Raw genomic sequence first — 23,719 nt, forward strand, 5'->3', positions numbered from 1 at the left:
CAGAAGTAATTCCCCCCTCATTAGTAATTATTCTAAATGTCAATGGAATAAAATTTCTAAGCAAAAGAGAAACTGGCAGAATGGATAAAAGAACATAATCCAACTATATGCTTTCTACAAGACACAACTTGCCAGGATGGTTCAACATAAAAAATTCAGGGGTTTCCCTGGTGTTCCAGTGGTTAAGAATCCACCTTCCAATGCAGGGGACATGGTTTCGATCCCTGGTCAGGGAACTAAGATCCTACATGTCGCGGGGCAACTAAAGCCCTTAAGCCACAACTACTGAACCTGCACGCCACAACGAAGCATGCACCACAGTGAAAGATCACATATGCTGCAAGGAAGATCCTGCGTGCTGCAACTAAGATCTGATGCAGCCAATAAATAAATAAATAAATATTTTTAAAACAGATACAAAATTCAGTGTAATATATCACATTAACAGAATGAGGAAAAAATCATACCACCTCAATCAATGCACAAAAACCACATGACAAAATTTAATACCCTTTCATGATAAAATACTCAACAAACTATCAATAGAAGGAAACTAGCTTAACATAATAAAAGCAAAGGATTTAAAATCCATGACAAATATTGTACTCAACGGTAAAAGACTGAAAAGTATTCCTACAATATCAAAAACAAGAAAAGGACACCAGCTTCCACCACTACTATTCAACATAGTGCTGGAAATTCTAGACAGAGCATTAGGCAGGAAAGACAAAAGGCATCCATAGCTCATGAAATTTTAAAGATTCCACCACAAAACTGTTAGAATAAATGAATTCAGCAAAGGAAGAGCATACAAATTAAACAGTTGTGGGAATTCCCTAGTGGTCCAGTAGTTAGGACTCAGAGCTTTCACTGCCAAGGTCTGGGTTCACTCCCTGGTCCGGAACTAAGATCCTCCAAGCCAGGCAGTGTGGCAAAAAAAAAAAAAAAAAAAAAAAAGAATTAAACAGTTGTGTTTTTTTTTTTTTTCCTCCCAGCAACAGAGACATCAATGGTTTAATGGATGGGGGAGCTTACAAATCTGAAGCAAGGTCCTGACGTGACACCCCACCCTGTACAGCAGACAATGGGCAGGACATGACAACAGTCCTTGCTCCCGGGGGAACAGAAGATTACCAGTTATAGGGGAACTGGCATCAGGTGGGCTCATTAGTTACCAGGGAAACCAGTAGAGAGGCAAACCCCTCACCACCCCTTTGATAAGAATGATCACTAGCTGGGGCCTGGGGCAAGTGAGTAGGAAGGTCAGTCATGTGCATAGGGTATAGATGAAGCAGGCAATGGTCGGGCAGGGGATGTACAGAGAGCAAGAGAACAGCCATCTTGAGTGGCCTGACCATACACTCTACCCCTACACACACTGCACGACCCTTACAATCTTGGTCTACCCTCTTCTGCGATATCCCTGGGGTCAAGTATGTAGGGGGCACTGCAACCAGATACCACAAATACAATACAGACAGCAGCAGCCTCAGAGTATCAAGATACCTACTATGCTCAGAAGAGTCATTTGCCAGGATGTGGGCAAATTTTGGAGCCAAGATCTTACAAGGTCAATGGAAAGAGAGTCAATAGTAAGAGTGCCCTGTCCAGTTATAAGGAAGGTAAGGCCACCCCGGGTTTTCACAAACCCAGAGCTACCCCCATGGGGAGGTCCGGATTTTAAAGAAACATTCTGGTGACCTGGCCAATGGTCAGCAGTCGCACTACAGATCTGTCTCCCCATGCTAGGTTGAGTGCCATTAAGGTTGGACCCATTAGATCCTTCCAAACACAAAAGAGTTAATCCCACTAGTTGGACTTATGTGTCCAGAAGCCAGCCTATTCCATTCCACACAGTATAGCCAAGGGAGGCTCATGGGCAGTCAGCTGTATAGTAACGTTTACCAACGGGGTCCTTCTTTTTTATTTCTTTTTTTTTTCTTTTTTTTAATTTTTGGCTGTGCCATGAAGCATGCGAGATCTTAGTTCAACAGGGCTCCTTCTGATGTACTGGCATGCGGGACAAAAATATGGTGAGAGTCTTTCTCCCCCATTGTCAGTAGTCCCCAAATAGTCATAGTAGCCAGGTCAATTTTTCATGGAAGTCCAGAGAAGGTTGACAATCGCATCTCGCTGGAGACCCAGCAATTAGACTCACTTCACAGTGAGGCCAGTGTTGCTGCTCAGTCGTGGAATAGATTTCCTCCTTCAGGCTAGAGATGAAATTTAAGACATCTAACAGGCACAACACAGGGGAGATTATGACAATTAAGCAAAACACAAGCAGTAACCACATTCTGAGATAACACACCTGCCTGTGGTTTTTCTCCTAGTCTGTAAAACAGTTCAAAAACTCAACTTTCAATAACACAAGAACGTGACTAAAATCATGTATACGATGGCCCCTTAGTTTCACCTTGGATGTCTGAACAAGTTACTCCATTTTGACTTTCAAACACATTCCCTTCCTCAATGGCCAAAGCAGACGTACAACGCATGTCTGAAAGATCACAAATAGGCTGCTCTGATCAGTAAAATTTAAGTTAAGCCAGAATGACTCCCCAATACCTCAACACATGGAGATTTTTCCCATCATTTCCCCTTCTGATTGCAAATCTCTCAGTAGAAAACATTGATGACTAAAATATCCGTCCCTCTAGGCTGGGGTGCTGGCTCCTACCCCAGGTTCAGATCATGTCCCTCAGTGCTAGGCCTCCTTTATATTTGCCTAGTTATACAAGGTGGGGAAAAACCAATCAGATCTCATGAACAGGCTCAGAGGAATGTTAATGGGCAAACACTTTATAGGCCATATACTTCTTTTTTTTTAAATTTATTTATTTATTTATTTTTGGCTGTGTTGGGTCTTCGTTTCTGTGCGAGGGCTTTCTCTACTTGTGGCGAGCGGGGGCCACTCTTCATCGCGGTGCACGGGCCTCTCACTGTTGTGGCCTTCTCTTGTTGCGGAGCACAGGCTCCAGTCGTGCAGGCTCAGTAGCTGTGGCGCACGGGCTTAGTTGCTCCGCGGCATGTGGGATCTTCCCAGACCATGGCTCGAACCCGTGTCTCCTGCATTGGCAGGCAGATTCTCCACCACTGCACCACCAGGGAAGCCCCCATATACTTCTTTCTTTCTTTTTTTAAAATAAATTGATTTATTTATTTTTGGCTACATTGGGTCTTTGTTGCTGCACATGGGCTTTCTCTAGTTGCAGTGAGCAGGGGCTACTCTTCATTGTGGTGCGTGGGCTTCTCATTTGGTGGCTTCTCTTGTTACAGAGCACGGGCTCTAGGCACGTGGGCTTCAGTAGTTGTGGTGCACGTGTTTAGTTGTTGCGTGGCATGGGGATCTTCCTGGTCCAGGGCTCGAACCCATGTCCGCTGCACTGGCAGGTGGATTCTTAACCACTGTGCCACCAGGGAAGCCCTAGACCATATATTTCTTATACCCAATTGTCACACAAGCATTGTACATGTGCTTTTAGTAGCAGACTTAAAGCAAGCAATGTCACACTTAATGTGACACAGTCACACTGTCACACACTCTGTGGCAATTTCACTAGATAAGTTTCTTTCCATCCAGAACATCAGGGCAAAAATATGGCTAACATAATAACTTTCATAAATACAAACCTCAATTAACAGAACTAGAATTTAATATCCACTAAAACATAGCCTTTTTTCTCCTTGAAATTACCCTCATCTCCACCAAACAGCCAAATCGAAACTAATCTGTTTGTAAAACAAGTGTGGTCAATTGACCACTTAAGCTCCTCCAAACTAGTTGTGGTGGAATTCCTCAGAAGGAGTGTCAGAATGAATTCCCAAAAGGCCTCTCAAGGCCAGGAAAGCCATGCCAAAGGCATGCCACCAGATTATGCCTTGGTGGATTTTTCTCTTCTAGAAGTTCCCAAAATATTGAGATTCCTGCACATGCCAGGAGTCAGCCTTTTCCATTCCCCTGATAAGGCTGTTCAGAACCCAAGAGTCCCCAATTTCTGGAGGCACCAGGCAGGGAGAAAAGAAAAATGTTTCAATTCTACACACAGGTGTAGTTTACCCAATTGCTGTAAGTCATAACTAACTTCAGGGGAAGGGCTTCCCTCCACACGTATGAAGCAAGGTCCTGGATCAACTACCCACCATGTGCGGCAGACGGCAGGCAGGACATGGCGGCAGTTTTCCACAGTTGTACTTCTACACACTAACAATGAACAATCTGAACAGGAAACTAAGAAAAAACTCCACTTATAAAACTATCTATCAAAAGAATAAAATACTTAGAAATAAACTTAACTAAGGAAGTAAGACTTGTACACTAAAAAGTATAAAACACTGCTAAAAAAAAATTAAAGACAGTAAATGGAAAGACTTCTATGCTCATAAATTGGAAAACTTAATATTGTGAAGATGTCGATATGACCCCCAAGCCATCTACAGACTCAATGCAATCCCTATCAAAATTCTAATGATGTTTTCTGCAGTAATATAAAAATTCATCCTAAAATTCATATGCAATCTCAAATGACAACAAACAGCCAAAACAATCTTGAAAAAGAAGAACAAAGTTGGAGGAGTCACAATTCTAAATTTCAAGTTATCAGTATGAAGCTACAGTAATCAAAACAGTGTGATACTGGAATCAAGGCAGACATACAGACAAATGGCACAGAATAAAGAGCTCAGAAATAAACTCTCACATATATGGTTAAATGGTTTTCAAAAACGAGGCCAAGACCATTCGACAGGGAAGGACAGGCTTTTCAACACATGATGCTGGGAAAACTGAATACCACATGCATAAGAATGAAATTAGATGGACACCAGGTACATAAATTAACTCAAAATGGATCAAAGATATAAACTTAAGAGCTACAAATATAAAATGCTTCAAAGAAAACAGAGGAAAACTCCATGACATTGCATTTGGCAGTGATTCCTTGGAAATGACATCAAAGGCACAAGGAACAAAAGGAAAACAAACTGGACTTCATAGAAATGAAAAACTTTGGTACATCAAACGATGCTAAGAAAATAGTAAAAAGGCAACTTACATAATGGGAGATAATATTTACAAGTCAAATATCTGATAAAAAATTAATATCCAGAATATATAGAGAATTCCTAAAATTCAAAAACAAAAACATCAAGCAACTTGATTCAAAAGTTGGGAAAAGGGCTTCCCTCGTGGGCCAGTGGTTGAGAGTCCACCTGCCGATGCAGGGGACACGGGTTCGTGCCCTGGTCTGGGAAAAACCCACATGCCGCAGAGCGGCTGTGCCCGTGAGCCATGGCCGCTGAGCCTGTGCGTCCGGAGCCTGTGCTCCGCAACGGGAGAGGCCACAACAGTGAGAGGCCCGCGTACCGCAAAAAAAAAAAAATTGGGAAAAGACTTCAACAGACATTACTCCAACAAAGATATACAAAAGGGTAATAAGCACACAAAAAGATGCTCAAGATCACCAGTTGTTAGGGAAATGCAAATTGAAACATTATGATACTGGGACTTCCCTGGTGGTGCAGTGGTTAAGAATTTGCCTGTCAATGCAGGGGACACGGATGTGATCCCTGATCCAGCAAGATCCCACAGGCTGCGAAGCAACTAAGCCTGTGCACCACAACTCTTGAGCTTGGGCTCTAGAGCCCGCGAGCCACAACTACTGAGCCCACATGCCACAACTACTGAAGCCCGTGCACCTAGAGCCCATGCTCTGCAACAAGAGAAGCCACTACAATGAGAAGCCTGCCCACAACGAAGAGTAGCCCCCACTCGCCACAACTACAGAAAGCCCGCGCCCAGCAACGAAGACAAAATGCAGCCATAAATAAATAAATAAATAAAAGAACATACCTGTTTAAAAAAAACAAAAACAAAACAAACAAAAAAACCCAACTATGCTACCACTTCATACCAATTAGGATGGTTATCACCCAAAAAAACAAAAGTGTTGGCAAGGATGGGAGAAATTGGAACCTTTGTGCAGCTGTAATTTTAATTCTATTAAAGACAGATTTAACATAAGATGAAGCAATTCCAATTTTCCGTATATACCCAAAAAAATTGAAGCAGGGACACTAAATATCTGCACACCCATGTTCATAACAGCATTATACACAAGAGCCAAAATGTAGAAGCACTCAAGTGTCCCCCTATAGATTAATAGTAAACACAATGTGCTACATTCATAAAATAGAATATTATTCAGCCTTAAAAAGAAAGGAAATTCTGACACATACTACAACACAGATGAACCTTTAAGATATTATGCTAAGTCAAAAAAGCCAGACCAAAAAAAAAAACTGCTGATGATTCTGCCAATATGTGACACTCAGAATAGTCAAACTCAGATAGAGAAAGTAGAATGGTGGTTGTGAGGGGATGGGGGAAGTTACTGTTTAATGGGTACAGAGTTGAGGTTTACAAGATGAAAAACTTCTGTGGATGCATGATTGTGATGGTTGTACAATGAGAATTACTAAATGCCACTTAGAAGTGGTAAATATTTTGTTTTGCAAAATTGCCACAACTAAAATAAAGAAAAAAGAATCTTAGCAAAAGACCTCTCAAGAAAATTTGTGTAAGCAGTGACTATATAAGTGACTACACTTTCAGGCACAGTCAGGAACAAATAAATGTGAGGTACAGGAAGGGAGCAATACTAGGGTGCCATGGAACTAGACAGTCACCCAGCGAGAGAGAGGGCATGACAGGTGGGATCCATTAGGCTGACCTAAAGAACAGCGATACCTAATCCTTCCCTGTGAAGCTTCGGGGCAGGAGGTGCTGGAGTGATAAGGATGAGAAGTAGACATGCACTCAGCTCAACCCTTGAACCACAGCACATACCCAGGCAACTGGGAAAGGAAGCAGTACCCATGGTTTAGATGGAGACATACTTGACCCTGGAGAAAAGAGGAAGGCCAAGCCTTGCCCAGGGCATAGGGGCAGGTGTAAGAGCTTACCCAATGAAGATGTAAGTGCAAAATTCTCCAGCATCACATCGTGGTACAGGCATCTCTGAGCCTCATCAAGGAGAGCCCATTCCTCCCAGGAGAAATACAGGGCCACATCCTCAAAGGTCACACTTCCCTGCTAGGACAGAGACAGATGAAATCATCAACAGCCTCACTCCTGAAGACCCACAATCTATCTCCTCACACATCTACCCCATGTCCATCCTCCTCCTAAGATCTCAGAGGAGATCCCAGATCCTGGTGCCATTGGTGTCTGCTGTCTTCTCATACTCCCAGCACTGTGTTCACTCTGCTGTCCACTCTGCAACCACATGGGGCCTGTTAAGACCTAGATGCGTACACCTCCCTCATCTGATCCAGACCTCCCACTGCCTGCAGAACAGATGCCTAACCTCACAGGCAGTCATTCCAAGTCTGACTCTTACTCCCCACACCCAGTTTGTTCTCACCAGAAAGGAAGGAGACCTGCAATTCCCTAAACCAGCTTAGCCTCACCTCCAAGCACTTCCCGTTTTAGTGATAAGCTTCTACATCTCTTTCCATTGGTGGCCTGAAATGGGAACCCCTCCATCAAACCCCTGGACTCAACTCAGGACCCTGAGCTAGTATTCTCTAAGGTCCGCACACACAAAGGTTGGGAAAATGGCACGTGACAAGTCTCATGACACCACAAATTTGGAGAAAATAGGGGTTGGGACCAGTGAGGGAGGACGAAACCGCCACTTACCTGATTAGGTTCCAAAAGCACTTCCGCAGCCATGGAAACCTGTGGGAAGAGGCAGGTCTTAGAGGGATGTGAGCATGCATCCTACCAGGGGCTCAGGCCTTCCCTGCACCCCTGGGAGTCACCAGAGCCAGGTAATCTCGGACCGACCATCTAACCTCTGTATTGACTCTCAGCAGTTTTGTGTCCTTGGGGAAAAAACCCCAAACACCCTCTGCCGCAATGTCCTCAGCAGCCCTACAATTTGTGCTTCCACTGAACAGACTCTGGGGATTTTTTCAAACTTAACTTAGATCATGTCCCTTTTACGCAAAAATTTCCATGGCTCCAAGAGCCCTAAGAAGGAAGGTACAACTCCTCAGCCTGTCACTGCAGGTGCGACTCTACCCACACTTTGTTCCCTGCAGAAGCAACACGGACCCCAGTTTTCCCCAATCCTCCCGGCTCAATCCGACCTCCCAGCCTTTGCACCTGCCGGTGCCTCCACCTGTGACCCTCTGCCACGCGCCATCACACCGTCTGTCAGAAACAGGGCCCCACACACGGCCACCTCACCGTCCTGGACACCGGGGCCTGGGCTGCGGGCACGAGAGCAGGCGCCCCGCACTCGGGGCTTTAGTGTCTGGTGGGGCGAGGGCGGTGAGGACCCGCAGAACGAGCGTTTACCTGAGGCGGGTCCCTCGGCGCCGCCGCCGCCACCTGAGCCACAAGCCGGGGCAGAGAGGGGACAGCCGAGCGTCCCGAACGGACCGGGCACCAACGTCTCCAGACCGGCCCCGCAAGCGGCGATGTGCCCGACTATAGAACCGCCTCTAGTCACTGGGGACAAAGCCTCTTCCCGCGCCTCCTCTGTCTGTCTCCCCAATACAGACTCTGCGCTCTGACCCCAAGGACTGCCAAAATGACCGCCACAAAATACAGGAAGTCTCGCCTTCGCCCAGTGCGCCCTCCCGGAAATGCCGAAAGTCTGGATGTTCATTGGGTGTTCTTCGCTGCCGCTCAGCGCATAGCTTTCTGGGTAATGGAGTTCCCGCCGGCACACAGGCCCGCAGGAGCGGCGCCTTTGCTGGAATCTCCCAGGGAAAGGGTCAAGCAATGCCACGGGGCTGCTCAGAGCTGAAGGCCTTGTTCTTCTAGGTCGGAGAGAAGCTTCGCTTCCTTTCAATGGGGCGAAGGCCAATTTCTGGGGAGCCCGAAGTGCATTTACAAATCCTTCAATGCTATTGATCTCTGAAGTGTTTAGAAATTCGGATTCCATGCGAACATTGTCTGGTAGATGTGAACATTGTCTGGTAGATGCAAGTGATTATACATTATCCTATTGTCCTGTAAATGCGCGCAGACTGAGGCATTAAAGTCATTTTTGTGAGCTTTAGTACGTTTTGTCTGGGAATTTAAAGAAAAGGAAAAAATCACCTGGGCCACAGTAGACAAGATAGAGGAGGCATATTGGACGGCTCTGACGAAGCCGGATGTGGTGGGATCCGGGCCTCTCCTTCCTGGTAGTCAATGATTAATGATTATGCCCAACTCAGTGAGAAACACCGTCTTATCCATAAAACATTAAATCATTTTATCTAAAAAACATAAATCTGTTTAACACATGCACATTCCTTTTTGTACTACACAGCTGACAGTTTCTCTTGTATGAAATATAACATTGGCTATTGTTTATTAAGGAGTACTACTCTCTGTACATTTATAAAATAGAAAGTTGTTGATAAACAAAATTTAACTGACTACATGTTAAAGATCTAAATGGGGGCTTCCCTGTTGGTGCAGTGGTTAAGAATCTGCCTGCCAATTCAGGGGACACGGGTTCGAGCCCTGGTCCGGGACGATCCCACATGCCGTGGAGCAACTAAGTCCCTGCACCACAACTACTGAGCCTGTGCTCTAGAGTCCATGAGCCACAACTACTGAAGCCCGCACACCTAGAGCCTGTGCTCGGCAACAAGAGAAGCCACCGCAATGTGAAACCCGCACACTGCAACAAAGAGTAGCCTCTGCTCCCGGCAACTGGAGAAGGCCAGCGTGCAGGAACCAGGACCCAACGCAGCCAAAAATAAATAAACTAATTAATTTTTAAAAAGAAAGAAAATAGTTTTCAAAAAAATTAAAAGTATATAATCATGAATGTATCTCTTAAACATGAAATTCATTCATGAGCAGAGCATGTATGTGCATTTCACACCTACAAAAATAACAGTGACATCAAACACATGGTCAGAGTTTACGCATAACAAATTTCCTCCCCCCCAAAAATTTCCTTTTTAGATCATTTGAATCACGATCCAGTCATTTTGTCTTTTAGACCAGTTGTAATTAATATTTCTCTCTCCTTCAAAACTTTTTTTTCGTGGAGAAGAAAATGGATCATTTGTACAAGATCATTTCCATCATTCTACTATCTAATTGCAGCTGTTTTATATTGTCTAACACCTTCTTCCAAATAGCCAATAAATGCATAATTTGCTCCAAAGGGTGATCTAATGTTTGTTCATATTTTTGTCAAGGATAGTTCCCAGGTGGTACAATGTCCTTCTCATTGCCTACAATGGAGAGCCATTATGACAGGCTGTATTTAACCCTTTCTGTGACATGAGGATTGATCAGCACAACCATGTGCCCCAATATCACAGCCTGTCATCGGTTGGTTGCAGCTGTCACTGATGATCATTCTGTAGATCCACTACTATACTAGAGGAAGCAGAATGTTAATATTCTATTACAATTTTTGTATTTTCACTTAGAATCCTTCTAAAAAAACTTTTCTGCATCCTCTATTTGATTACCTTGAAGTAGTCTGTACTGGAAAGACAGTAGAAATCATTCATATTTCCCTTTATTTTTATGTTTCCAGAATAAATAGTCAATTCCTTAACTTTCTGAAAGGTTTCTGACTCTGGCTTTGTAGCATTACGAGCATGTGGTTACTTAAAGTACTTGATGCATTTAAAACTTGTCCAGGTAATTTTCTTTGAGATTTAATTTGTACCATAACTGTGGAGGGGGATGCTTTTCAAGTTGAATCCTGTGGCATCCTCATTCTCACGTGACCCCAGTTGTGTGGTAGACTGTCCTTGTGTCCTGGATTGAATAGATGTTCCATCTTGAACATTTCCTGCACTAGATCTGGAATTGGCAAATTTTTTAAAGATGCTATTTTCTTTCATGAGAAAGTGCATTTGGAGAACACAGCCTGAGTAATTTGGATGGTAATTACTCAGAACAGGGCTATAATCTGTAGATCCCTTTAATGAGAGGAGATACAATATACATATATGGTTTAAACATGGTTTAAACAAATACAGATCAAGTTTAAGTTCATTCTTCCAAACAAGTTTAAAATGATATAATTTTTCCTTAAATTGTTTCCTTTCAATTTTTCTAACTTTTGATCAAACTGTGACGAATCTCTTGTATAATGTACTTATTAATTTTAAATATAAATATTTTCTTGAAATATAAACATGAGTAAATTTTTTAAATCTCCGTAAGGATTTTCCACAGATGTGTTTCAGTACAAATGTACAGTCAAAACTGTTTTTAAAAATGTACTTGGGGAATTCCCTGGCGGTCCTGTGGTCAGGACTCTGTGCTTCCACTGCCAGGGGCCCAGGTTGGATGCCTGGTCGGGGAACTAAGATCCTGAAAGCAGTGCAGTGAGGCCAAAAATAAAAAAAGTACTTTAAGTATTACTATTTTGTATGGATAGACTACAACTTTATTACACAAAGAGATTTATATATTTGTTTTACTTTTGTCATTAAATTTGATTGATTGTTTTAATTTTATTTTGATATAATATAGTTTAATAAATAAGTAAAATATTTATATTTACCCCAAAGTCAAAATTATAATTGAGGTAAATTAATTCAGATATATCTAGTTTCTATTCGTCCCTCCACATTGTTTGATCTCTGCCCGTCTATATCATTACTTATTGAAGGTTATAGTTCATTCTTTAATTGTTTTTAATGTAATTGTATAGATAGATAGGTAGAGAGAAAATGTGTATTTATCTACATTATTTATATTCTTATTCCTTCACAATCATAAGAATAATTGTAGAATACTAAACATCTTTTAACCCACTTGCCTTTTCTCACTTAAGAATATATCCTGAAGATAATTTCATACATGGAGGAAAATGATCTTCATTCAGTTCATGGCTGTAGGAAAATATGTTCTGTGAATGGTGCATCCTTTATTCAAATACCCCTTCATATGAACACTTGTATGAATTCCATCTCAAGACCTTTATTAATAACCACTGCACCCATAAGTATGTACGCCTATAATCCAGTTAAATTAAGAAAACGTGTTACCAAAAGAGAGGAAATCATGTGCTATGTTTAGCAGTAGATACAGCTGAGCAGAAGAAGGTGACACATTTATGTTCATTTATCTTTCTAGCATTTATTCATTTATTTCTATCTCAAATTAAAATCAATATCTCCTAGATATGAAAGTGAAGGGTTGGACTTCCCTGGTGGTGCAGTAGTTAAGAATCCACCTGCCAATGCAGGGGACACAAGTTTGAGCCCTGGTCCGGGAAGATCCCACATGCCGTGGAGCAACTAAGACCGTGTGCCACACTACTGAGCCTGCGTACCACAACTACTGAAGTCCGCACGCCTACAGCCCATGCTCTGCAACAAGAGAAGGCTCTGCAATGAGAAGCCCGCACGCCACAGCAGAGTAGCTCCCGCTCACTACAACTAGAGAAAGCCCACCGAAGACCCAACGCAGCCAAACAAAAATTAAAAAAAAATAAAGAAGAAGAAAGTTAAAGGCATGTCAACCTGGAAATGGAAATCATCTTCCTCACTCAGACTGGAGTTGTGATCCTGGGAAACTCCTCCCTCTTTTGTCTTTTAAACTTCACTTTGTTGACTGGATAGAAGTTGAGATCCACAGATCAGATTATCAACCACTGGCCTTAGCCAACAACTTGTCTCTCTTCTCCATAGGGATCCCACAGACAATGGCAGCTTTTGGATTGAAATATTTCCTGGATGATGCTGGATGTAAACTTGTCTTCTATTTACACAAACTGGCCAGAGGGGTTTCTCTCAGCACTACCAGTCTTCTGAGTGGGTTCCAGGCCATTAAGTTTTGCCCCAGAACCTCTTTATGGGTGGACTTCAGAATTCGATCCACAAAGTGTATTGGTTTCTGTAGTTTTCTTTTCTGGATCCTACAACTCTTGGTAAATGTCTGTATTCCTATTAGAGTAATTGGCCCAAGAAGTAGCAAAAATATAAGTGTAAAAACAAATTATGGATACTGTTCCCCACTCATGCCTGATAAATTTATCAGCTTATTACGTGTAATTATATTATCTTACACGGATGTTATATGTTTGGGCTTCATGATCTGGACTAGTGGGTACATGGTCCTTTTCCTGCACAGGCACAAGGAACAAGTCCAACACATTCACAGCAACAGACTCTCCCCCAGACCTTCCCATGAGGCTACAGACACGCACACCACCCTGATTCTAGTGAGCTCCTTTGTCTACTTTTATTGTCTCTCTTCCATTTTGAGTCTTTGCATTACTCTTATTGTGAATCCAAAACAGTAGCTAATGGACACGTCTGTGCTAATAGCATCACTTTACCTGCTTTCCTTTGTGTTCATCAGCAGTGACACCCATGTCTCTAAGTTCTTCCGTGATTTCTGAACCAGGAAAAAAAGTTTCCTAATCTAGCTCAAATAGCTATAAGTCTTCTGATTTCTCCAGTTGGATCAATATTAATTTGTATTTTTAATTTTTTAAATTACATGATTGTTGGTCCAAATTATTCTGCTAGAATTGGGGATATAATAGTAAATAAGAACAACCCTTGCTAAATAAGTAAACAACAGATCTATACACAAAATTTGAATTCCCTTTTACTAAACAAACAAAAAAATGGAATATATATATATATATATGAATACACAGGCAAACACAGAGAGATGCATTCATGTGCAGACAGAATTCATAAAAGTTACCATGGCATAAACATTGCTTTTCTCCACAAGATAGAATTATCAGACTTTTCACTTTGCTAAACCAGAAACAACAGCCTCTAAGTGGAGTCACTCCTGCTAACACCAAGACTTAATACCTAACATAGCTGCAGTTATAACCTTCCCCAGAAATGTAATCAGAAGCAGTAAGTGTGGAATTGTGAGGTCGGTACCAATTGGACCATCTGTCACATGGGCCATCTCCATTTCTCAAAGGAAGATGAGGTAACCCACCTCAAAAGAACTTTTTTCTCCAAAGGGAGATGACCTTATGTGAAATAATCCTTTTTTGTGTTTATGACTTCCCTGTGTTGCCTTTAAAAATCTTTCTCTTTCCGTAGAGCTTTGAAGCTCCTCTCTACTTGCTACATATGATGCTGCCAAATTCATAAATCATTCAATACACACATTTAGATCTTTAACATGTAGTCAGTTAAATTTTGTTTATCAACAACTTTCTATTTTATAAATGTACAGAGAGTAGTACTCCTTAATAAACAATAGCCAATGTTATATTTCATACAAGAGAAACTGTCAGCTGTGTAGTACAAAAAGGAATGTGCATGTGTTAAACAGATTTATGTTTTTTAGATAAAATGATTTAATGTTTTATGGATAAGACGGTGTTTCTCACTGAGTTGGGCATAATCATTAATCATTGACTACCAGGAAGGAGAGGCCCGGATCCCACCACATCCGGCTTCGTCAGAGCCGTCCAATATGCCTCCTCTATCTTGTCTACTGTGGCCCAGGTGATTTTTTCCTTTTCTTTAAATTCCCAGACAAAACGTACTAAAGCTCACAAAAATGACTTTAATGCCTCAGTCTGCGCGCATTTACAGGACAATAGGATAATGTATAATCACTTGCATCTACCAGACAATGTTCACATCTACCAGACAATGTTCGCATGGAATCCGAATTTCTAAACACTTCAGAGATCAATAGCATTGAAGGATTTGTAAATGCACTTCGGGCTCCCCAGAAATTGGCCTTCGCCCCATTGAAAGGAAGCGAAGCTTCTCTCCGACCTAGAAGAACAAGGCCTTCAGCTCTGAGCAGCCCCGTGGCATTGCTTGACCCTTTCCCTGGGAGATTCCAGCAAAGGCGCCGCTCCTGCGGGCCTGTGTGCCGGCGGGAACTCCATTACCCAGAAAGCTATGCGCTGAGCGGCAGCGAAGAACACCCAATGAACATCCAGACTTTCGGCATTTCCGGGAGGGCGCACTGGGCGAAGGCGAGACTTCCTGTATTTTGTGGCGGTCATTTTGGCAGTCCTTGGGGTCAGAGCGCAGAGTCTGTATTGGGGAGACAGACAGAGGAGGCGCGGGAAGAGGCTTTGTCCCCAGTGACTAGAGGCGGTTCTATAGTCGGGCACATCGCCGCTTGCGGGGCCGGTCTGGAGACGTTGGTGCCCGGTCCGTTCGGGACGCTCGGCTGTCCCCTCTCTGCCCCGGCTTGTGGCTCAGGTGGCGGCGGCGGCGCCGAGGGACCCGCCTCAGGTAAACGCTCGTTCTGCGGGTCCTCACCGCCCTCGCCCCACCAGACACTAAAGCCCCGAGTGCGGGGCGCCTGCTCTCGTGCCCGCAGCCCAGGCCCCGGTGTCCAGGACGGTGAGGTGGCCGTGTGTGGGGCCCTGTTTCTGACAGACGGTGTGATGGCGCGTGGCAGAGGGTCACAGGTGGAGGCACCGGCAGGTGCAAAGGCTGGGAGGTCGGATTGAGCCGGGAGGATTGGGGAAAACTGGGGTCCGTGTTGCTTCTGCAGGGAACAAAGTGTGGGTAGAGTCGCACCTGCAGTGACAGGCTGAGGAGTTGTACCTTCCTTCTTAGGGCTCTTGGAGCCATGGAAATTTTTGCGTAAAAGGGACATGATCTAAGTTAAGTTTGAAAAAATCCCCAGAGTCTGTTCAGTGGAAGCACAAATTGTAGGGCTGCTGAGGACATTGCGGCAGAGGGTGTTTGGGGTTTTTTCCCCAAGGACACAAAACTGCTGAGAGTCAATACAGAGGTTAGATGGTCGGTCCGAGATTACCTGGCTCTGGTGACTCCCAGGGGTGCAGGGAAGGCCTGAGCCCCTGGTAGGATGCATGCTCACATCCCTCTAAGACCTGCCTCTTCCCACAGGTTTCCATGGCTGCGGAAGTGCTTTTGGAACCTAATCAGGTAAGTGGCGGTTTCGTCCTCCCTCACTGGTCCCAACCCCTATTTTCTCCAAATTTGTGGTGTCATGAGACTTGTCACGTGCCATTTTCCCAACCTTTGTGTGTGCGGACCTTAGAGAATACTAGCTCAGGGTCCTGAGTTGAGTCCAGGGGTTTGATGGAGGGGTTCCCATTTCAGGCCACCAATGGAAAGAGATGTAGAAGCTTATCACTAAAACGGGAAGTGCTTGGAGGTGAGGCTAAGCTGGTTTAGGGAATTGCAGGTCTCCTTCCTTTCTGGTGAGAACAAACTGGGTGTGGGGAGTAAGAGTCAGACTTGGAATGACTGCCTGTGAGGTTAGGCATCTGTTCTGCAGGCAGTGGGAGGTCTGGATCAGATGAGGGAGGTGTACGCATCTAGGTCTTAACAGGCCCCATGTGGTTGCAGAGTGGACAGCAGAGTGAACACAGTGCTGGGAGTATGAGAAGACAGCAGACACCAATGGCACCAGGATCTGGGATCTCCTCTGAGATCTTAGGAGGAGGATGGACATGGGGTAGATGTGTGAGGAGATAGATTGTGGGTCTTCAGGAGTGAGGCTGTTGATGATTTCATCTGTCTCTGTCCTAGCAGGGAAGTGTGACCTTTGAGGATGTGGCCCTGTATTTCTCCTGGGAGGAATGGGCTCTCCTTGATGAGGCTCAGAGATGCCTGTACCACGATGTGATGCTGGAGAATTTTGCACTTACATCTTCATTGGGTAAGCTCTTACACCTGCCCCTATGCCCTGGGCAAGGCTTGGCCTTCCTCTTTTCTCCAGGGTCAAGTATGTCTCCATCTAAACCATGGGTACTGCTTCCTTTCCCAGTTGCCTGGGTATGTGCTGTGGTTCAAGGGTTGAGCTGAGTGCATGTCTACTTCTCATCCTTATCACTCCAGCACCTCCTGCCCCGAAGCTTCACAGGGAAGGATTAGGTATCGCTGTTCTTTAGGTCAGCCTAATGGATCCCACCTGTCATGCCCTCTCTCTCGCTGGGTGACTGTCTAGTTCCATGGCACCCTAGTATTGCTCCCTTCCTGTACCTCACATTTATTTGTTCCTGACTGTGCCTGAAAGTGTAGTCACTTATATAGTCACTGCTTACACAGATGATCTTGAGAGGTCCTTTCCTTAAGTTCGTTTTACTTTATTTTTTAAAGGTTTATATTTCTTTCTCTTTTTTAAAATATTTAATTAATTAATTAATTTATCTTGTATTTTCTTTGGCTACACCTGGTCTTTGTTGTGTCATGCGGGATCTTCATTGCAGTGCACGGGCTCTTCGTTGTGGCACGTGGGCTTCTCTCTAGTTGTGGCTTGCAGATTTTCTCTCTCTAGTTGTGGCAACCGGGCTCCAGAGCACGTGGGCTCGGCAGTTGTGGCGGGTGGACTCCAGAACGTGTGGGCTCTGTAGTTGAGATGCACGGGCTTAGTTGCCCCGCAGCATGTGGGATCTTAGTTCCCCAACCGGGGATCCAACCCATGTCCCCTGCATTGTAAGGCGGATTCTTTACCACTGGACCACCAGGGAAGTCTCTTTACTTTATTTTAGTTGTGGCAAAATATACAAAACAAAATATTTACATTTCTAAGTGGCATTTAGTACACTCTCATTGTGCAACCATCAGTCATGCATCCACAGAACTTTTTCATCTTCAGACAAACTCTGTTCCCCTTAATCAGTAACTTCCCTCATCTACTGATAACCACCATTCTACTTTCTGTAAATATGAATTTTCCTATTATGAGTATCCCATGTGTGTGGAATCAGACAGTAGTTCTCCTTTGATGTCCGGCCTACTTTACTTAGCATAGTATCTTAAAGGTTCATCTATGTTGTAGTATGTTTGCTTCCTTTTTATGACTGAATAACATTGTATATACCACGTTTTGTTTACCCATTATTCTATCGGTAGACAGTTGGGTGATTTTGCCTTTGGCTCTTGTGAATTATGATGTTATGAACATGGGTGTGCAGATATCTTTTAGTGTCCCTGCTTCAGTTATTTTTGAGTATATACCCAGAATCAGAATTGCTGCATTTTATGATAATTCTTTTTTAAATTTTTTGAAGAATCACCATACTGTTTTCCATAGCAGCTTCACAAAGGTTCCAATTTCTCCCATGCTTGCCTACACTTCTTTTCTGTTTTTTTTGAGTAATAACCATCCTAAGTAATGTGAAGTGGTATCTCATTGTATTTTGATTTGCATTTCCCTGACAGCCTAGTGATGTTGAGCATCTTTTCATGCACTTATTGCCCATTTGTATGTCTTCTTTGGAGAAATGTCTGTTCAAGTCTTTTGCCAATTTTTGAATCAAGTTGCTTGGATTTTTTGTTCTTGAGTTTTAGGAATTCTCTATATATTCTGAATGTTAACCCTTCATCTGACAGGTGATTTGCAGATATTTTCTCCTATTCTATGAGTTGCCATTTATTATGTTCATACTATCCTTTGATGTACTAAAGGTTTTCATTTTGATGAAATCCAGTTTGTATTTCTTTCGTTCCTTGTGAATTTGTCGTATCCAAGGAATCATTGCCAAATGTGGTGTCATGAAGCTTTTCCACTATGTTTTCTTAAAGAGTTTTATAGTTGTAGCTCTTAAGATCTTTGATGCATTTTTAGTTAATTTATGTACTCGGTATCCATCCAACCTCCTTCTTATGCATGTGTATATTCAGTTTTCCCAGCATCATGTGTTAAAATGTCTGTCCTTCCCCATTGAATGTTCTTGGCCTCCTTGTTGAAAATCATTTGACTGCATATGTGAGAGTTTATTTCTGAGCTCTTTATTCTATCCCATTGGTCTATATGTCTGCCTTGATTCCAGTATCACACTGTTTTGATTACTGTAGGTTTTCAGTAATATTTGAAATTTAGAATTGTGACTCTTCCACCTTTGTTGTTCTTTTTCAATATTGTTTTGGCAATTTGGTGTCCCTTGAGATTCCATATGAATTTTAGGATGAATTTTTCTATTACTGCAGAAAACATCATGGGAATTTTGATAGGAATTGCATTGAATATGTAGATGGCTTGGAGAGTATTGACATCTTCACAGTGTTAAGTCTTCCAGCCTATGAGTATAGAAATCTTTCCATTTATTGTCTGTAATTTTTTTTAGCTGTGTTTTGTACTTTTTACTGTACAAATCTTACTTCCTTGGTTAAGTTTATTTCTAATTATTTTATACTTTTGACACGTACTTTTTTTTTTTTTTTGGTTGTGCCAAATCTTAGTTGCGGCTGGTGGGCTCCTTAGATGTGGCGTGCGAACTCTTAGTTGCAGCATGCACATGGGATCTAGTTCTCTGACCAGGGATTCAACCCACATCCCCTGCATTGGGAGGTGAATTCTTAACCACTGCACCACCAGGGAAGTCCCTTGACAGGTACTTTTATATGTGGAATTGTTTTCTTAGTTCCCCGTACAGATTGTTCATTGTTAATGTATCGAAATATAACTGATTTTTTTCATTTTGTATTTATATCTTCTTCCTTTGCAAACTTCAATTATTCTAACAGTTTTATGGTGGAATCTTCAAGATGTCATGAGCTGTAGTGAGTTTTACTTCTTCCTTTCTCTTTTGGATGCCTATTTGTCTTTCTTGCCTAATTGCTCTGTCTAGAATTTCTAATACTGTGTTGAATTGTAGTGGTGAAAGCTGGCATTCTTTTCTTGTTAGTGATCTTGGAGGGATCGTTTTCAGTCTTTTACCATTGAGTTTAATGTTTGCTGTGGGTTTCAATTTTTTTGCTTCCATTATGTTAAGCTAGTTTCCTTCTATATATAATTTGTTGAGTATTTTCGTCATAAAAGGGTGATAAATTTTGTCAGATGGTTTTTGTACATTGATTGAGGTGATAATAAGTTTTTTTCTTACTGTTAAAATGACATATTACCCTGATTAATTTTGTATGTTGAACCATCCTGGCATTCTAGAAATAAATCCCAGGTGTTTATGGTGTATAATCTTTTTACTATGCTGCTGAATACAGTTTGCTAGTATTTTGTTGATTAATTTTGCACCAATAATCATCAAATATATTGCCCTGTAGGTTTCTTTTAGTGTCTTTGCCTGTTTTTTTTTATATCAGGGTAATAGTAACAGCTGCAGTTGACCTAAATTAAAGCAATTTTGCATTGCAAAGTATTTACATCAGATTGATTCTACCATTGTAGTTTCTGTCCAGGTGGGAAAATACCTGGTTTTACTACTCTGCCACCTTCCCTTTAGCTGTGCCCATGGGTACTTCTTGTAATATTTGAAATATCTTTCCTGTGATCTGTTGTGTCTGAGTTGTCTGGGACAGTATTGGCTACTGACTTCTCCTGTCCTTCCCTTAGGATTTGTATCATCCATCTCTCATGCAGTAGCTCAGCTGGGGTTAGAGGAAGAGTCCTCTGTGCTTCCCAGGATGGATATGATCCCATTCTCCACAAGATGGGCCCAGATGGCGCCTGACCCCGATAAATGGCAGTTGGGGGAGGACATGACTTCAGGGCTTGGTTCATATCAATCATATCAAGAACCTGTCCTGTTTTAATTTTGTTTTGGTGATGCCATCACCAGTGGCCACACTTCACCTCCAACTTTCCTTCTCCATTCTTAACACTTTGCTGACTTGTCATGTCTAATACTAGTCATTTGTATTCTGACTCCAGCTGAGACTATTCCCCACCTCTCTGGACTGTTTACCTCACTGATTCCTCACACTCTTCCCTCCTCAGTGCTTTACCATTATGTAGTGTCTTAAAGAGTGCACGTGTCTAATAATCCTTTAACACCTGTTACCTTTTTTCAGTCAGATATTTTTGGGCCTGAACAAGACTTCTGAACAGCATCACATGTCATCAGCAGATATAATCCTGCTAAAAGCCATTGACAGGACTTCCCTGGCAGTGCAGTGGCTAAGACTCCACGCTTCCACTGTAGTGATCACGGGTTCGATCCTGGTTGGGGAACTAACATCCTGCATGCCGCATGGCACGGCCAAAAAAAGAAAAGCTGTTGACAGAAGAATAAGCTGTAGAACATGCCTTTCTCCTGGGCCACACCCTTTACTCTTGTCCTATGCCTAGTGAGGCCTGCACCATCCTGTGACCTTAGGGACCCAGTAGGGCACAGCAGTTGTTTCCTCAAGCTGACCCCAACTTCCTTTTCCTGAAAACAGTTTCATGGACTGATTCTTTGATGTGTCAATTTACATTTGTGATGATTTTGCCCCCTCTCAATAAGGTTAACATGTACTTCATCATCACTTCTTTACTTTCAGGCTGTTGGCATGGAGTAGAAGATAAGGAAGCACCTTCTCAACAGAGCATTTCTGTAGATGGAGTGTCACAGATCAGGACTCTCAAGGCAGGTTCATCTCCCCAGAAGGCCCAGCCCTTTGAGATGTGTGGCCCAATCTTGGGAGATACTTTGCACTTGCCTGATCACCAGGGAACACATCTTGGGCAGAAACCATACACTTGTGGGAATCGATTCTATTTCTCTGCCAACCTTCAACAGTATCAAGGGCAGCACATTGGAGAGATACACATCAGAAGTTCTGTGGACAGGGCCTTGTTTATAAAGAGCCACACAACCTATGTGTCAGGGAAATCCTTTTCCTGTAGGGAGATAGGGAAAGACTTCTTAGCCAGCACGAGACTTTTCCATCAACCAGTCACTCACACTGAAGAGAACCCAAACAACAATAATGAGTGTGAGGCTGTCTTTCACAGTGGAAAAATGCATCACAACTGGGGAGAAGGCAGGAAAGCCTTTAGCTGCATAGACACACTTGTTGAGGGCCAAGGAGTCCACACTAGAGAAGGGCTTTATAATTGCAGCAAATGTGGAAAAGCCTGTACCCGAAGATGGAACCTCATTGAGCACCAGAAAGTTCACACTGGAGAAAGGCCTTATAAATGCCATGAATGTGGGAAGTCCTTTACCCAAAACTACAGCCTCAATAGCCATAGGAAAGCTCACACTGGAGAAAAACTTTATGAATACAGGGAATATGGAAAATCTTTTAGTCAAAGATCCAACCTCATTCAGCATCAGAGAGGTCACCCTGGAGAACGGCTTCATCAGTGTGATGAATGTGGAAAATCCTTTAGCCGAAGCTCCACTCTCATTCACCACAGGAGACTTCATACTGGAGAAAGACCTTATGAGTGCAGTAAGTGTGGGAAATCCTTTAAGCAAAGCTCCAGCCTCAGTTCACATCGGAAAGTCCACACAGGAGAAAGGCCTTATGAGTGTCAGGAGTGTGGAAAATCATTTAGCTGCAAATCTAACCTCATTATCCACCTGAGAGTTCACACTGGAGAAAAGCCTTATGAGTGTCAGGAATGTGGAAAATCCTTTAGCTGCAAATCTAACCTCATTAACCACCTGAGAGTTCACACTGGAGAAAGGCCTTATGATTGTGGAGAGTGTGGAAAATCCTTTAGTCAAAGATCCATCCTCATTCAACATCAGAGAATTCATACTGGAGAAAGGCCTTATGAATGCCATGAATGTGGGAAATCTTTTAGCCGAAAGTTTAGTCTCATTTACCACCAGAGAGTTCACACTGGAGAACGACCTCATCAGTGAAAAGAATGTGGAAAATCTTTTAGCTGCAAATCTAACTTCGTTGAACATGCCATAAATGGCTGTTGAACATGCCCCAACTGCCATTTATCTGAGAATTCACACTGGAGAAAGGCCTTGTGAGTGTGGAGACTGGAAAATCCTTTAGCCAAAGTTCCAGCCTCATTCAACATTAGAGAGTTCACAGTGGAAGGTGTCTTACGAGTGCAGTGAATGCAGGTAATCTGTTAGCTGCTAATCTGATCTCATTCAATACCAGAGCCTTCAGACTAGTGAAAAGCCGTAGATATGCTGGGATGTACAGTTCTAGTATAATTACACTGGAGGAGAGAAGTTGGGAGGGAGCCATCTGCCTGAATTAAAGCCCATATATCTGAAAGTCTGCAGTGGGAAGATTTCCCTAAAGTCCCAGGTATGTGATAATCTTTAAGGAACTGTGTTATAATTTCTTGCCTGCCCAGGACCCTTGCCAGCTTTATGTCAGTGCCATCTATGGGAGAATTCATTTCATCTCTATCACCTGGGAGGTCCACAGTGTGCAAAAGTTACCTCCCAACATACTCAGGGAAGCTGACCTCTGTCCCATCCCCATTTGCGGGGGAAGCAATGAGTAGTCTTAGCTCTTATGGGGTCCTCATTCCCTTCTCATTTCCAAAGTAGGGCCTGGACCCGACCTAGTCTGGGCCCAGTGGACCCTGTCTGAGTTCTATTGGTGACTTGTCAGGGAGCACTGCATATTCAGGGACACGTTAGTTTCTGGTGACACTTCTCTTGGATTTTCCCAGCCTCCGAGTCACAAAGCTGGGAACTGCATGCCTCCTATTGCTCTGCATTTTTTAATAATAAAGGCATTAATGTTTAAGCCACCTTTGGTCTTGGGGTTCTATTCACTGTGTGAGGTGATCTGAAAACAACTGGGCTCTACCAGCATTAAGGACTGCACAGCTCTCATGGAGGTCCCATGCTTTGTGTGCCTCACATGTCAGTATGATTAAGAATATAGCTCTCGGGCTTCCCTGGTGACTCAGTGGTTGGGAGTTCGCTTGCCAATGCAGGGGACGTGGGTTCGTGCCCCGGTCCGGGGGGATCCCACATGCCGCGGAGCGGCTGGGCCTGTGAGCCTTGGCTGCTGAGCCTGCGCATCTAGAGCCTGTGCTCTGCAACGGGAGAGGCCGCAGCAGTGAGAGGCCCGCGTACTGCAAAAAAAATAAAGAATATAG

At 43.2% G+C, this 23,719-nt stretch overlaps 2 protein-coding genes and 1 long non-coding RNA gene across 3 annotated transcripts; 2 read left to right on the forward strand and 1 right to left on the reverse strand.

Annotated features, from left to right (window-relative positions):
- Window positions 1–6,969: 6,969 nt before the first annotated feature.
- LOC309977150 lies at window positions 6,970–8,555 on the reverse strand. The gene is made up of 3 exons (XR_014327028.1): window positions 8,366–8,555; window positions 7,703–7,741; window positions 6,970–7,090 (listed from the first exon to the last, which is right to left on the reverse strand). It is a non-coding gene; the product is annotated as an uncharacterized lncRNA (long non-coding RNA).
- A 3,760-nt stretch (window positions 8,556–12,315) lies between these two features.
- Window positions 12,316–13,289, forward strand: LOC309976401 (vomeronasal type-1 receptor 1-like; the record flags this gene model as incomplete). The annotated part of the gene is given in 3 exon segments (XM_082861966.1): window positions 12,316–12,603; window positions 12,607–12,634; window positions 12,637–13,289. Coding segments are annotated over 3 exon segments (771 nt in total). The 5' UTR covers window positions 12,316–12,513.
- Window positions 13,290–15,032: 1,743 nt separating this feature from the next.
- On the forward strand, window positions 15,033–23,374 carry LOC309977145 (uncharacterized protein). The gene is made up of 4 exons (XM_082863080.1): window positions 15,033–15,222; window positions 15,847–15,885; window positions 16,498–16,624; window positions 21,187–23,374. The coding sequence occupies exons 2-4, from the start codon at window positions 15,853–15,855 to the stop codon at window positions 22,500–22,502; spliced, it is 1,476 nt and encodes a 491-aa protein (XP_082719206.1). The 5' UTR covers window positions 15,033–15,222; window positions 15,847–15,852; the 3' UTR covers window positions 22,503–23,374.
- The last annotated feature ends 345 nt before the right edge of the window (window positions 23,375–23,719 follow it).

The sequence above is a fragment of the Leucopleurus acutus genome (assembly GCF_964270905.1).
Source record: "Leucopleurus acutus genome assembly, chromosome: 20".
Classification (NCBI taxonomy): domain Eukaryota; kingdom Metazoa; phylum Chordata; class Mammalia; order Artiodactyla; family Delphinidae; genus Leucopleurus; species Leucopleurus acutus.